The sequence below is a fragment of the Sparus aurata genome, chromosome 16 (genome assembly GCF_900880675.1).
Source record: "Sparus aurata chromosome 16, fSpaAur1.1, whole genome shotgun sequence".
In the NCBI taxonomy this organism is placed as follows: Eukaryota; Metazoa; Chordata; class Actinopteri; order Spariformes; family Sparidae; genus Sparus; species Sparus aurata.
The window spans coordinates 17,216,984-17,230,350 of NC_044202.1; the positions used below are offsets into that span (position 1 = coordinate 17,216,984).

General features: G+C 43.2%; 1 protein-coding gene across 3 annotated transcripts in view; it reads left to right on the forward strand.

The window, feature by feature from the left end:
* The window catches only part of akt1 (v-akt murine thymoma viral oncogene homolog 1), a 33,637-nt gene extending 21,065 nt beyond the window's left edge, over nucleotides 1–12,572 (forward strand). For all 3 annotated transcript variants that reach the window (XM_030443737.1, XM_030443736.1, XM_030443735.1), the window contains 11 exons: nucleotides 1,519–1,630; nucleotides 1,925–2,051; nucleotides 3,289–3,420; nucleotides 3,546–3,611; nucleotides 4,139–4,207; nucleotides 4,339–4,464; nucleotides 5,698–5,826; nucleotides 8,775–8,989; nucleotides 9,162–9,249; nucleotides 9,470–9,572; nucleotides 10,649–12,572. In XM_030443737.1, coding sequence (XP_030299597.1) covers nucleotides 1,519–1,630; nucleotides 1,925–2,051; nucleotides 3,289–3,420; nucleotides 3,546–3,611; nucleotides 4,139–4,207; nucleotides 4,339–4,464; nucleotides 5,698–5,826; nucleotides 8,775–8,989; nucleotides 9,162–9,249; nucleotides 9,470–9,572; nucleotides 10,649–10,728 — 1,247 coding nt within the window. In that variant the 3' untranslated portion in view covers nucleotides 10,729–12,572. The remainder of the gene's footprint in view (nucleotides 1–1,518; nucleotides 1,631–1,924; nucleotides 2,052–3,288; nucleotides 3,421–3,545; nucleotides 3,612–4,138; nucleotides 4,208–4,338; nucleotides 4,465–5,697; nucleotides 5,827–8,774; nucleotides 8,990–9,161; nucleotides 9,250–9,469; nucleotides 9,573–10,648) is intronic.
* Nucleotides 12,573–13,367: the final 795 nt, after the last annotated feature.

The following is a 13,367-nucleotide window of genomic DNA, read 5'->3' on the forward strand; positions in this document are numbered from 1 at the left end:
CACCCTGAAAAAGTAGTTTTAACAGGAAGAAAGTGTTTATGAAATCATGCCTAGGAGGTAAAGTAAAGTGAGTCATCTGTAATGTTATGCCCAAGTTTCACTTTATCATTGTATGTCACTTTTTAAATGATCATGAAGAGAAACATTAGCAAATTGGCACTAGTATCGTCTCAACAGCATCACTGCAAGTTTCTTTCAATAGGGGCACTGCTCCAAGGCAAAGCTCTGCCACTGAATGTGCATGCAAGATGTCTGGCTCCCGACATTAATACATCAGCTGTCATTCCTCTTCTCTGTATGTGTCTTCTCCAAAATTCACAGTTTTTACATTGTGACAGAAAATATTAACAACAACAACAAAAAAAGAATGCCCGGAGCAGCTCAGCCCACTCCATCTTCACATCAGAGAAAGTTGCTGTGATAAGCTGTGCAGATGACTGCACAGAGCAATTAGACAGCATACTGTTTGTTTAACAAAATGTTTCCTCTCCGACACTCTTGAGTTATCGTGGCTATTAGCTGCCTGATTTCGAGTATTTATCTGGGCTGTGCTCTGAGGCTCTGCCTCCATCAGCGCTGGCTTCGGTTTTTGTCACCACTGCGACCCCACCGCAGAGGACACATGGTGCGACGCTGCTGACGGGGCTGCTGCAGCTGGATTACATATTCACCCTGATGGAGCCATGTTGGATCTCAGTGGTGGTCCACTCCCCTGTCCTCCATCTATCAGACGCAGGCCGTTTTGTGTCACGTTCTGACATATTTGCTGACATGTTTCATTTGGGAACAGATGTTAATGTGGAGGAGGTGCAGATGGAAATCTCTGCTCTCTAAACTCACTTATTAGACTGTTGTCAGCCATTGTTTTGCAAACTGCTTATAAGACAATTATTTGCTGCAAAAGTGTAAGAATTGAGAGAAACTGAGGGAAAGGATGAGATTTTGTTTTTAATAAATCTTTGATAAGAATAAGTGAAAGTTGTCCATGCCAATATGACTGTGTGGACTAATATGGTTTCGGGTTCGGTTTTGCTTTTTTGTTTTAAATTTAGAATCTTTTTTTGTGCAGTCTATCGACCATTGATTAACAGAAGAAAGTAATTGGACAATAAATCAATAATGAAAACGTGTATGCTAAAATGAGCTGTATCCTATAAAAAAAACAAAAAAAAAAACATCAAAAAGCAAAATATTTGAAGTGCCAGTTGCAGAACATATTAATATGTGCATTTATTATTTTTATTGACTCTAATGTTCTGTTTTTATGTAATACTAGACGGATTCCAAATCATAATCCAAACCTCTATTAGCAAATGTTAAGTTTTAAAGGGGCTGAAAAGATCTGAGTTGTTTTCCTCCAACTAAGTGCACCTGTTCTTTTCCAAATTGGCCGACAGTGTCTGTTAGGTTGGCGATAAAGATAAATGGCTATAACTGTGGGTCTGTCTCTCTCCTCTACGCCCCTACACATCGGCCCCTCTTGCCGTCTCCCTTCCCTTTCTCCCCGGCTGTGGTCAGAGTGCCAGCTGATGAAGACAGAACGGCCCAAGCCCAACACATTTATCATCCGCTGCCTGCAGTGGACCACTGTCATCGAGCGCACCTTCCACGTGGAGACCCCCGAGGAGAGGCAAGCGAGAAGCACACACCTCTCGGCTCACAGAGCAGTAAAACACAAATCATTTACACGCTAGAAATCAGTTGAACAGTTTAAGAGGTCTGTTTTATTAACATGTAGAAGCACGCACAAACATACACATTTAATCATCGTTATGCACTCGCACAAGGTCCACTGGCTATTGGCAGAGCTCATTCTTGAAATTGCCTTCCTGTTGATAAGAAGACAATTACGTGATTGGGCTGCTGGGCTTGCATGATGGTAAATGGGCTGATGTAATCTTTCTGCTGCATGTGCCTCCTTCAGGGAAGAATGGACTAAAGCCATCCAAGCAGTGGCTGAAGGCCTGCAGAAACAAGAGGAGGAGATGATGGACTCCTCGCCGGACCCCATGGACATGGAGGTCTACCTGACCAAAATCAAACACAAAGTGGTACGGCTCATTTGCACTCTGCTGTCTATCTTCTTCCCTCTACTTTCCCCACATTACACATCTCATTGGCCATTACCATAAACCTTATTGGTCCAGTTTGTAGTATTTAGGGGGGAAAACTGTAATAATGTATCATATTCATGATTATGTTTTTTAATAGTTTTATAATCACAAGTAAGTATCTTTGTGTTCTCGTTACCTTACAATTAGCCTTTTATATCTAATCTATTATATCTATATCTGTGGCAGCGGTTAATCCTGGCGCTTTCCACTTTTCAGCGTTTTAACTTTTAACTCAACCACATTTATTCATCCTCATCCTGACTATATACAAAACTGCTTTAAAAAGCCTCTGTGATCAGCTCCCAGTAATTGTGTAGCTTCTTACTGGATCTTTGTGGTTTGAAGTTTAGTTTCTCTGCAGTGTCCCTGTGCATACTGTCAGATATCTGCTGCCGTTTTACTGTTTCGTAGTTTGGGAGTTTTGTTAAGTTACTGCTGGTGAAAAAAAAGTAACATTTCCTGATTTTGTTGCTTCATAATAAAGCATTTAAATAACTAAATAACAAAGGACTTTCATCGTGAGCTTTGTTGGCAACTGTTATTCAGTGGTTTTGCGGGGAAGAAGAGTATTTATAGCCGTTAACCACAGAGCGGCTGTGGTTAACAGGCACGTCATTAGACATACCTTAAAGCAGGTAGCCCTGGTGTAACGAAAAAGCAAATCCCTGCCGCTCTGGGCTGACGTGCCAAGTCAAAACCGAGTCAAGCCAGCATATGTGTACATAAAACTCCACTGGTCCTCCGAGTTGACCATTTCTCTCCCCCTCCACCCTGCCTTACACACTACTTTAACCCACCTTCCTTTGCCTCTTCCCAGCCACTCTCTACTTTCTCAACATCAGCCGTGGGTGGCTTAGCACCAGATAGCGTGTCCACCAGGTTTCACAACCCCCGCATGTGTCATGACTTAAAGGTCCAAGGCCACCGGATTGGATGTCCCCCACACAACCATTTTCAACATTCTCTTTAGCGCTGGGGTCAGAGGTTAACTGAGACACAACCACATATAGGCTAAACCATTAGGGGAGTGAAAATTGCATGCTGGGTGAAATTGTGCCTTTAATGCATCTGTGTTGTTGTCAGTGGGTTTGTGTGTCCTTGCTAGTTAGAGCATGAGTTTGTTAATGCTCCTGGTTGTAATCAGATGCCGCTTTCCTCTTCTCCTGCTCTTTAGACTATGCACGACTTTGAATACCTCAAACTCCTGGGAAAAGGCACTTTTGGCAAAGTTATCCTGGTAAAGGAGAAGGCCACAGGACGCTACTACGCCATGAAGATCCTAAAGAAGGAGGTGATCGTAGCAAAAGTGAGTGGATGCCAGAGAGTGGGAGAAAGACACTTTGGAGGGAGGGCAGTGGAGCACATGACTGATACCTAAATGGTTAGCCATTGTGAAAGTTGCACAAACACTCTTTATGGCTTTTTTTCCAGGATGAAGTGGCGCACACACTCACAGAGAACAGAGTCCTCCAGAATTCAAAGCATCCGTTCTTGACAGTAAGGAGCCCCTTCGTATACCTAAACCAAACCTTTTTTTAACTCACAGAGATCCTCAGAAAACCTCTTCAATCCAACCCTGCAGCATCCATTCAGAAAAAAGGGGGCAGTTTTACCAGGAATGTTTTGAGGAGTTCTTACAAAAGCTGCAGTCGAGCTGGGCCTTTTTATAGTAACACTGGACGTTCTTTTTTTTTTTTTTTTTTTATCTATCAGTTAACTCTTTCTTTCCATGGATGAGGTGGGCTGTAGTAAAAACCTCCTCCAAAATGTTAACACTAAGTGGTGGGTGGAGGCAACACATAATGCAATGAATGGAACCAATGTTTGCCGTACAACAGTAGTTAAAAAACACACGTGATACATTATGCTGTTGTTTTAAAAAAAAAAATGTATTATTCTCTTATATGACATTCTGTGTTTTCAAAAATGTAATCTAAAGGTCAAAGCAGCAGCTGTTAAATGGCAGCTTCCTCTTGTATTAGCTAGAAAGTTCTGCTTTGAGCATTCTCGTTCTCTGTCTACAGGGACTGAAATACTCCTTCCAGACACATGACCGCTTGTGCTTTGTCATGGAGTATGCAAACGGCGGTGAGGTAAACCATTTCAACCACTACTAAATCTGCACCTTTACTCAAACAGAGCTACTGTTCCTGTTTCCTCTGGACTAATCTACTCCATCTTTCATCTGTCCTCTGCCTTCTCATCTCCCTCTGTTTCCCCCCAGCTTTTCTTCCATCTGTCAAGGGACCGCGTGTTCTCAGAGGAGCGCGCACGGTTCTACGGTGCAGAGATAGTGTCAGCGCTGGACTACCTGCATGCCGAACGAAATGTGGTCTATCGAGATCTAAAGGTAGGTGGAGAGATGCGTCCTCACTGTCTCTCATCCTCGCTGTCAGCCTCACTCGTCTCCGTCTATCTCCTTTCACCCCCCTTCCCTTCATTTCTCCCCTGGCAGGATATAAATAGGGTTTGCCTCCATCCAGAGCAGTGGCAGTGGCCAGCGCTTATTGATCTGCCTCCCCCAGATCAGTCTCCAGACCTCACTGCAGCTGGAGGGAGGCTCTGTCCATACGCTTACTGCAGCTAGACAGAAATAACCACCAGTCCGCTTTGAACAGATCGCCACCGCCTCCCATTATAGCATGCATACAGTGTTCTTATTAGGTGATATTGGTGCGTGATTGACGTCATTTTATAAGCTGGCGGTACAGCACCGTTAGTCGACAAACAGAAAAGATTCATCATCATTGCAAAGGTTTCAGCTGCTCCTTTTTTTTTAATCTTTGCTAAACAAAACCCTAAAGATGGCATCAGAGATGGATGTTGCAGACTGATAAGGACATGTTTTGGTTTAGGACTGTAGGGGAGTTATCAGTGTTGCAGTTGGCATCTGTAGCCCTACTACTTCCAGCTGAGGAAACCAGTCAGGTCAGCACAGCACTCTCTCCCTCCCTCCCTCTCTCCCTTGGGTTTATGAGGCAGGCTCCCAGCCTGCTAGGGTTCTCCTGAAAATGCCAGGGTAGCAGGATTGGAGGATGTGCTGACTCTGGCCGGGCGCTGCTAGCCACGTGTGAGCTACAGCTGCCAGGTGACTTTAACTGAGAGGGAGAGACAGAGGGAGGACACAGTGATATTAAAAGGCCATGCAATCTCAGGTCATGATACTGAATGATGCACACTCTTAAGGCCTTCAGGACAATTTACCTGTGCATTAAATAATTGGGTCTCCATTCATCTGTGTGTAAGAGAATTAAAACATTTTCAGCCTTTGAAAATGGTTTTCATTCTTTGCTTTGGCAGAACAAATGATCATTTTGGGGGTTAAGTAGCAATTAAAAGTAACTGGCACTTGAATGATTATGTTATGCCACGCCACATCCTCTCAAATTTTCATGATTGTAGTTCATGGAGACGGGCTGATTGAGATTTATGCGCCTGCCCACTAATTTGATAGGAACATAACTAACACTGATGCCTGTATTTTATTTTTTTTTACATTTATGAATGAATATTCACAACCACAATTCACAATTGGCTTGAGTCCTTTTACAATAACATCTGTCTACTTTCTGTTTCCCCTCAGCTGGAAAACCTCATGCTGGACAAAGACGGACACATAAAGATCACAGATTTTGGCCTGTGTAAGGAGGGGATCAAAGATGGCGCCACCATGAAAACTTTCTGTGGGACACCAGAGTACCTAGCACCTGAGGTAACTACAACAGTTATTTAGTCTACCTGGGAAGACTTTGCTTAACCAAAGGCAGATGGATGACAAATGAAAGAAAGAGCAAACGTGAAGAAACATGTCCTCTGTGCCCTGCATTCATTATGTTTTTTTACTTCCTTGTTTTCGTTATTTAATAAACAAAAACAAAGTACGATTATTTTATTGAACTAGATAAAGCATAACAACATGTGGATCGCAAATATGAATTTTCTTCCCGTCACGCGTGACATGAGTAGATTCCAAAGAAAAATGCAGCGTGTGTTGTTTGACATCAGTGGATCAGAAGCATGTGGAGGAAAGGGCAGCTGTCCCAAAATGCCTTTCTAATCTCCAGCTGAAGTCTGTGAGTTAATGAGTGTGCTGTGTGCCCAGGGCAGGGCAGCCTGCTCTCATATTTGCAGTATGGGGAGGGGTGTGGCTACTCTGTATTGCGTGCAGGTATGACAAGTGTTGGAGTGGGCTGTGTAACCCGATCGCACATTGTGAGTGTTAGCCATGGTGTGTGAGTAAGTGTTTGCGCTTGCCCCTCGCCTGTTGCCATAAAAATGTTTTCCGGGAGAAGGGGCGTCCATGTTGACACAGTTGCCGTATCGTTGTTTTTAGCCTCCATTTGGAATTTTTCTGGTAGGGGGAGGAGGAGGGGTGATTGGCTGGCAGCTCCTCAGGAAACGTGAGCTTCCGCCACTGGCAAAAAAAAAAAAAAAAAAGAAGAAGACCACATTGGCTACAGCTGTTGTGTGGCACCAGGGGAGACACAGCCCCACTGCTGCCCTGGATGCGTTGCTTAACCTGGGCAGAGTTGGAGCAGTGATGCTATCCAACAGCGCTGCCTCAGACTAACATGTACCTGGGGTTTTTTTTTTTTTTCCATCAGTCAGACAAAACCCGCCTCTAGCCATCAGCACCAGGAACAGCAGCATGTGAATATTAACTCCCTCACACCTGGACAAACATTGAGAAAAAGGTTCCCCACCTGTCCATCCTAAAGTCTGTCCAGCCCACTTTGCTCCTCCACTTTGTAGCAGAGTCTATGACAGCTCCAGCCTCGGCAGCACAGAGCACAGAGACATCAGGGGGCGTTACCATGGCAACAGGGTCGCTGGCGAGCGTCTCTATGGAGTGCGGGCCAGGCAGTGTTACAGGTTGTTCTGCAGTAAACAATGACCTTGTTGTGTGTGCTGCACAGGAATGCTGTAACGTCTGGGAATATTCCACCCAGAGCAGAGGGGGAGAGAGGGAGGGAAAGGGAGAGTACAGACCCAATCTGTAAAAGACTCACCAGTTTGTCTCTGGAGTAAGGAAGGGGACAAATTCACTTTGTCACTTTTATTAAGTGGTTCGAAAGACTATACCGTCATTGGCTGAGGGAATTAGCTTTTAGTGATCATCTACAAAGAAAACTGTGGGCAGGTTTAATCTTATCTGTTGAAACTGATCAAAATTCACAAGTTTAGGAGATTAATGGCTGTCACTGCTGAACTTTGCGAGCAAGAAAGTGCAGTATACAGAGTAGAGCTCCAGAGCAGCAGCAGCAAGTGTTTGTGCTTTTATGCGCCCTCTCCTCCCTCTCTCCTTCCCCTGTCTCTGCTCCTTTGGGGCAGTGTAACAGTATTAGTTTGGGGCTGAGGCCCAAGCAGGCAAGCAAGCAAGTCCTGGTTACGTATATGAGGGATGAGCTTGGCTCCTGCGCTCCTGGCAGCTTCACAGCTGTGGTGCTCTTCTACATATATGGGGCAGCTGCGGGCCCAGCTGTCGCACGGTGTGAATCACACGACAGCAGCGCTGGAAATAGAGACGGCCCAGTAATCCTAGCCCCACACCGGCTTCACGTTACTTCCCCTGCCCTCCCAATCCTCCTCCTCCTCGATGCTCACCACTCACCGCAGCGCCAGGCGGAGTGCCCACAGACACGCGCACAGTCCTGTGCACGTGCACACACACAAAGTCGTTTTGTTCCTTTTACGGACACATCCGTCCATCTGTTTTCAGGACCCTCTCCTGGTCTGTGGACTGTTGTGTCCATATCTAATTCTGTTAATCCGCCCACGTCTTTTTACCTAAGTGTCTATTCTTAGGTCTGAATCGCCGCGCATCTCACTGCTTGAGGATTGAGAGAACAGACTGTTCTCATTGTCTTGATTTCACCTTCAACATCCGCCTGGCGAGGTAGAATCCAGTACACGTCCCCAGAGACCTTGGAACAACTCTGCTCAGCAGCACATTAGTCATGCAACAGGTTGCAATATTTTGTAAGCACAACACTGGAGAAGTTTGTCTCATTAAGAAGAAGTCATCCTATGGAAATAAAAAGACTAAATATTTCCCTCCATGTGACTCTAGTTGAGTTCATCGAGCGGTTTGTTTGTAAGACTGGTCCGTGTTTGTTGCCACACATTTGCTTATTTAGGCGACCCACACCTTTGCTGCTTGTTGATCTGTGTGTGTGTGTGTGTGTGTGTGTGTGTGTGTGTGTGTGTGTGTGTGTGTGTGTGTGTGTGTGTGTGTGTGTGTGTGTGTGTGTGTGTGTGTGTGTGTGTGTGTGGCCCTGTGGTGATTAAATATGCAGGGCTCCAGGGGAAACTCTATCCTAGCTCCTAATGTGAGATGTGAGTCAGTGTTGGCTGAGGCGGCCTCAAAGGCCCAGACCAGGGGGGAGAGCAGGTGAAATTTGGTGGGGTGATGGGGATGACCGGTAGCTTTGGGGTTTGTATAGTCACCCTAAAGACATGTTGTCTCCACAGCCCTCTGATGTCCAAACATTACTTTTCTTTGGCTTCAATTTATTTTTTTCCTATAATAAATAAAAATTGAGTGTTGTTGTGTTAAAGCCCTGCATACTAGAATAGCTAAAAATAGTCCTGTGCGTCCCAACAGCTGCATTAAGTAAACTCCCCCCCCCCCCCCCCCCCCCCCCCCTCCTCATCCCCAAGGTGCTAGAAGACAATGACTATGGCCGTGCTGTGGACTGGTGGGGTCTGGGGGTGGTGATGTACGAGATGATGTGTGGCAGACTGCCATTCTACAACCAGGACCACGAGAAGCTGTTCGAGCTCATCCTCATGGAGGACATCCGCTTCCCTCGCACACTCGGCCCAGAGGCACGCTCGCTGCTCTCTGGCCTTCTGAAGAAAGACCCAATGCAAAGGTGAGGAGTCTATACCGTTACATTAACATTAGCAAATCTCAAAGTGGGACTTATCCCATTGTTTATGGCTTACAGTTTTGCTGATATGAGCTTATGGAAAAGTGGAAATGAAATAATTTGAGAGTGGCAGCTTCCATAACACATCCTGAGTCATTTTGCACTTGTCTTCCAGGTTAGGTGGAGGGCAAGATGACGCCAAGGAAATCATGCAGCACAAGTTCTTTGCAGGAATTGAATGGCAAGATGTTTATGAGAAGAAGGTTGGTTTCTAAAATGCTGAATTTTCTTCTTTGTCGTATGTGAAAGGACACCTAGCTCAAATATACATAATGTCTTCAGCCCTCTGATCAATATTGTTACGTGATTTGAAACAACACCATCTAGAAGTGATGTAGATTGTCATCAGGAGGACAGGTGTTGTCGAACGGATTGACAGTGCTGATGTGCTGATATGTTTGTGTCTCTTCTGCCCTCCAACAGCTGGTGCCGCCGTTTAAGCCCCAAGTTACCTCGGAGACGGACACACGATATTTTGACGAGGAGTTCACAGCACAGACCATCACTATTACGCCACCCGGACAAGGTAGCACCAAACCATAAACACGCTCACTTACTGTATACTTGATATGACTTCAGTTAAGGTCTATATTGTGGAGCTATACGCTGTTTGAATGTGACAGTAAGATGAGAGAAGATACATTGCCATCTGACTCAATTATGATGATAAATTTCACTCCACCTCCTGTGAGACTTCATTAAGATTGAGAAATTACACTGGAAAGCAGCAATACAGGAAAATAGTATTTGTCTTCATGTGGAAATCCTAAAATGATCATCACTGTTTTCTTTCTGTGTTCATATGATATATTGAATTGCAAGCTCATAGAGAAACTTTAAAGCAGAACAGAATCCTTCAGTCGATGTTTAACTGGAGTATTTTTCTCAGTGCAGCATTCTTGTCATAAGACTTTGATGAGTAAAGGAACTGTTCAATGAGGTTCACTGAGGTTCCCTTGAGAGTAGTCCTCCCTCTCCTGGAGAGTCGGTGCAATTAAAATGGTATCGTGCCACACAGAACCATCAACTGCATGTATATAGAAGGGATGATGCAGAAAAAGAAAACTAAAATAATAATAGATAGTATGAATTGGATTATTGACACTGGGTGATTCTGACAAAATCTAATCAAATTTGATTTGATACAGGAAAAACGTGGATATGGTGGCCAATCAGGTTCAGCATTAACTGTTTATTCAACTCATTAAATAAATAAATAAATAAATAAATATACATATAAAAATGTGTTATATATGTTGTATTGGTATATAGATATGTGATATGTGTGTTATTAATGTTCCATAGAAAATGTTAAAATTAATGTTCCTTTAAGTCTATATGTGTTTTTCTTATATTTTTTTATATCTACACCTTTTAGAACATGTTTTTATTTCAATGAGTGCCCAATAAAGGGTTAATCCTAAAATTAAACTAAATCTAATTTTGACATAAAACAATCCTGATCATTGATTTTCAACATTTCTCAAAGTGGTCTAATAACAGTTTGGTAAAATCTCTGTGAGTAGACAAATATACATTATAATATGTCGAGCATCCCTAAGCTGTACAAGAGCTAAGCAGTTGTTTGTCCTCTGTCCTCAGATGACAGTATGGAGTCATTCGACAGCGAGCGGAGACCCCACTTCCCCCAGTTCTCCTACTCTGCCAGTGGGACGGCTTAAACGACTCTCATACATTCCCCCCTGGTCCCATCATCTCCCCTCACCCCCACCCGACTGCACTCTCAGAAGACCAGTGGGCCACAGCCCCCTTCCTCCCAGCATTCTCTGCAGATGCCGTCGGTGGATGTAACATTTCCAATCTGCAAGTTGTGTTTTCCAGGAAAGAGGAAATTCAAGACAAAGCAAAGATAACTGTGGTTGTTCTGTGAGGCCTTTTGAAGACTGACCATGCAGAGAGAGAGAGTTAACACTACCCTGCATTTCCTGGTTGTTATGTTGTATACTGAGCAGGCATCCTTACACCATAATGAATGAGGAAATGTAGTTATGCACAAATTAGGCCACTGATATTTAGAAAAGGGCCTTTTTTGTATTAAAATATACAACTGAATATCAACCATTTCAAATAGAAACAGGCATCCTGTGGACCAAAACCACCGTGTGAGCAGAGAGTATGTTGTTTGTTGAGTGGGTATTAAATCCATGTTTTCCTCTCTTAAGACTTCTGAACAGTTCAAATTCAGACTTCTTAAAAATTTTGGCTTCAAAAGTGAATGTACCGTATCAAATAAAGTCGATCTTTCTGCATACTTACGTGCTGATTCTCCTGCAACTCAAAGACCATCTTGTGCACAGGACTTCCATCACTTTTCTACTCCCCTGATGCAAAAGTGACACCAATTCGTCTGTTGTATTATCGTGCTACACTGTGATGAGTCTGAATCATTTGTGCATCACAGTCCGATGAGAGGAACGTCAGACATGCAAAGAATGCAGAGTGATTAATCATTAAAAGCTGGCCTGCAATGGATTCCTCCTCACTGTCACTGAGAGACCCCTAGTTTCCTGTTTTACGATCATAAATAGCTCCTCCAGCCCCCCTGAAGTAAGTGCTTATAGTTCCCGATGCCTTCTTATCTTGATGCTGTGCTGCCGACACCTCCTGGTTTCCCTCTGATCAGGGTCAGTCAGCGCTGACCCATCAGATCTTCTCTCCTCTGGGTTTTTCCTCCATGTACAGTACAGTATTGGGTGTTTTCCACCCGGTGCATTCACTGCAGCCTCAATGAGGTCACTTTAACATAATACACTTCTTTAGGATTACTTTGCAAACAAACTGGGCTTCAGGGGAAATGTAACACACAAAGTCATCTTTGATTTGCTACTTTAGGGGACTTCTGCCCCTTCACGAGCTTCTGAGTTATTTATATGAGACCAGCATTGACTAAATCGAGTTTTACTGTGCCAATGATATGCACTTTGCTGCCCCAAAATGATTGTATTTGGACTCTTTATGGTTGGTAAAGACTAAATTAGCTCCTTTTTCTAATATAAATTCAAATGTTGTGGATACAAATAAAACAAGAATTGCTTGTTTTGAATGATTACTCCCCCTTCACAGACGGCTAAGGCTAAACGGAAACCCTAGGGAACTGAAACTCTTCTTTTAAAGGTGTACTGGGAAGTTTCCAAATAAAGTGCTTCAGAAATTTTCGAGATGACAGATAATCATTGTTAAAAAAAAAAAAAAAAGTGCATCATACGTTCTTGAATGTAATGGTTTTTATGATGTTTTCATTTCAATCGTTTGCAGACCTTTTTGTTCAGTTTTTGAATCTGATTGTTACTTATTCCTATGCACGCTCGCCCTTTGCTGTCACCTTCTGAAAATAGGGAAATTCATTTTATACTTTTTATTTTTTATTTCAACTTTTGTTTTGTACCTTGCCCTCCCGTATTCCTGAGACTGAGGACACCAGCTTTAGTAAACAAATAATATAAACTTTGTACACTGTTTTTACTTGTTTCTTTCAAAATTGATGAAATAAAAGGTCTTAACAATGCGCCGTGTGGACTTGACTTTTATTGTGAAATCTTACAGCTCCGCCCTTGAGGACAAACAAATGAGCTCAAGGCCAGAGCAAAAAAAATAATAAATAAGAAGGAAACTAAAGGTTTACATCCTTTTTTTGTTTTTATTTTGCACAAATGCCCTGCCCTTTTAATTCATACTTATTTTCATTCTTTTTCCTATGCTTTCGTAGGAATTGATTTCTTGATTTCTTTAGCTCACACTTTTCACGACTTTTATGCCTAGACAAAATAAATGAAACTCTCTTTGTTGTTTCATGACTGAATGAACTAAGTAACAAACTAACTGACCTTAAAGGACAACACAATTTCATACTGTTTTACTTTGTCTTTATGTCTTTATGTTATATTTGTCTTTTCTAGCTCCAGAAGGTGTTCTGGGGACTTATTTTCCTCTGAGAGCAGCTTGTTTACTCTGTTGTGGAAAAGATGAATGTTTCTAAGTTTGTATTATACCTCATTAATATTGTAAATATTAAAATTCTGAGTTCACTATACTACGTGGTGCCCCTTTTATTTGCTACACCACTAGGCTGCCCCTTCACTCTGCCACTGCATCATCAAAGATGAGTCAATGGGAGCAGGAAGTTTGTTTATCTAAACCTCACAGTGATCACACCCCACAGATAAAACGCAGTTAAAGTGTGTGAGACTAATGTCCCAGCGCTCAGCGACTCAGACTGTGTCTTGGCTGTGTTCTCTGCCTCTGCAGGACTACTCAGGTCCACGTCTGGGGCTCTGCAGCTGGTCTGAGACGGCAGAGATGC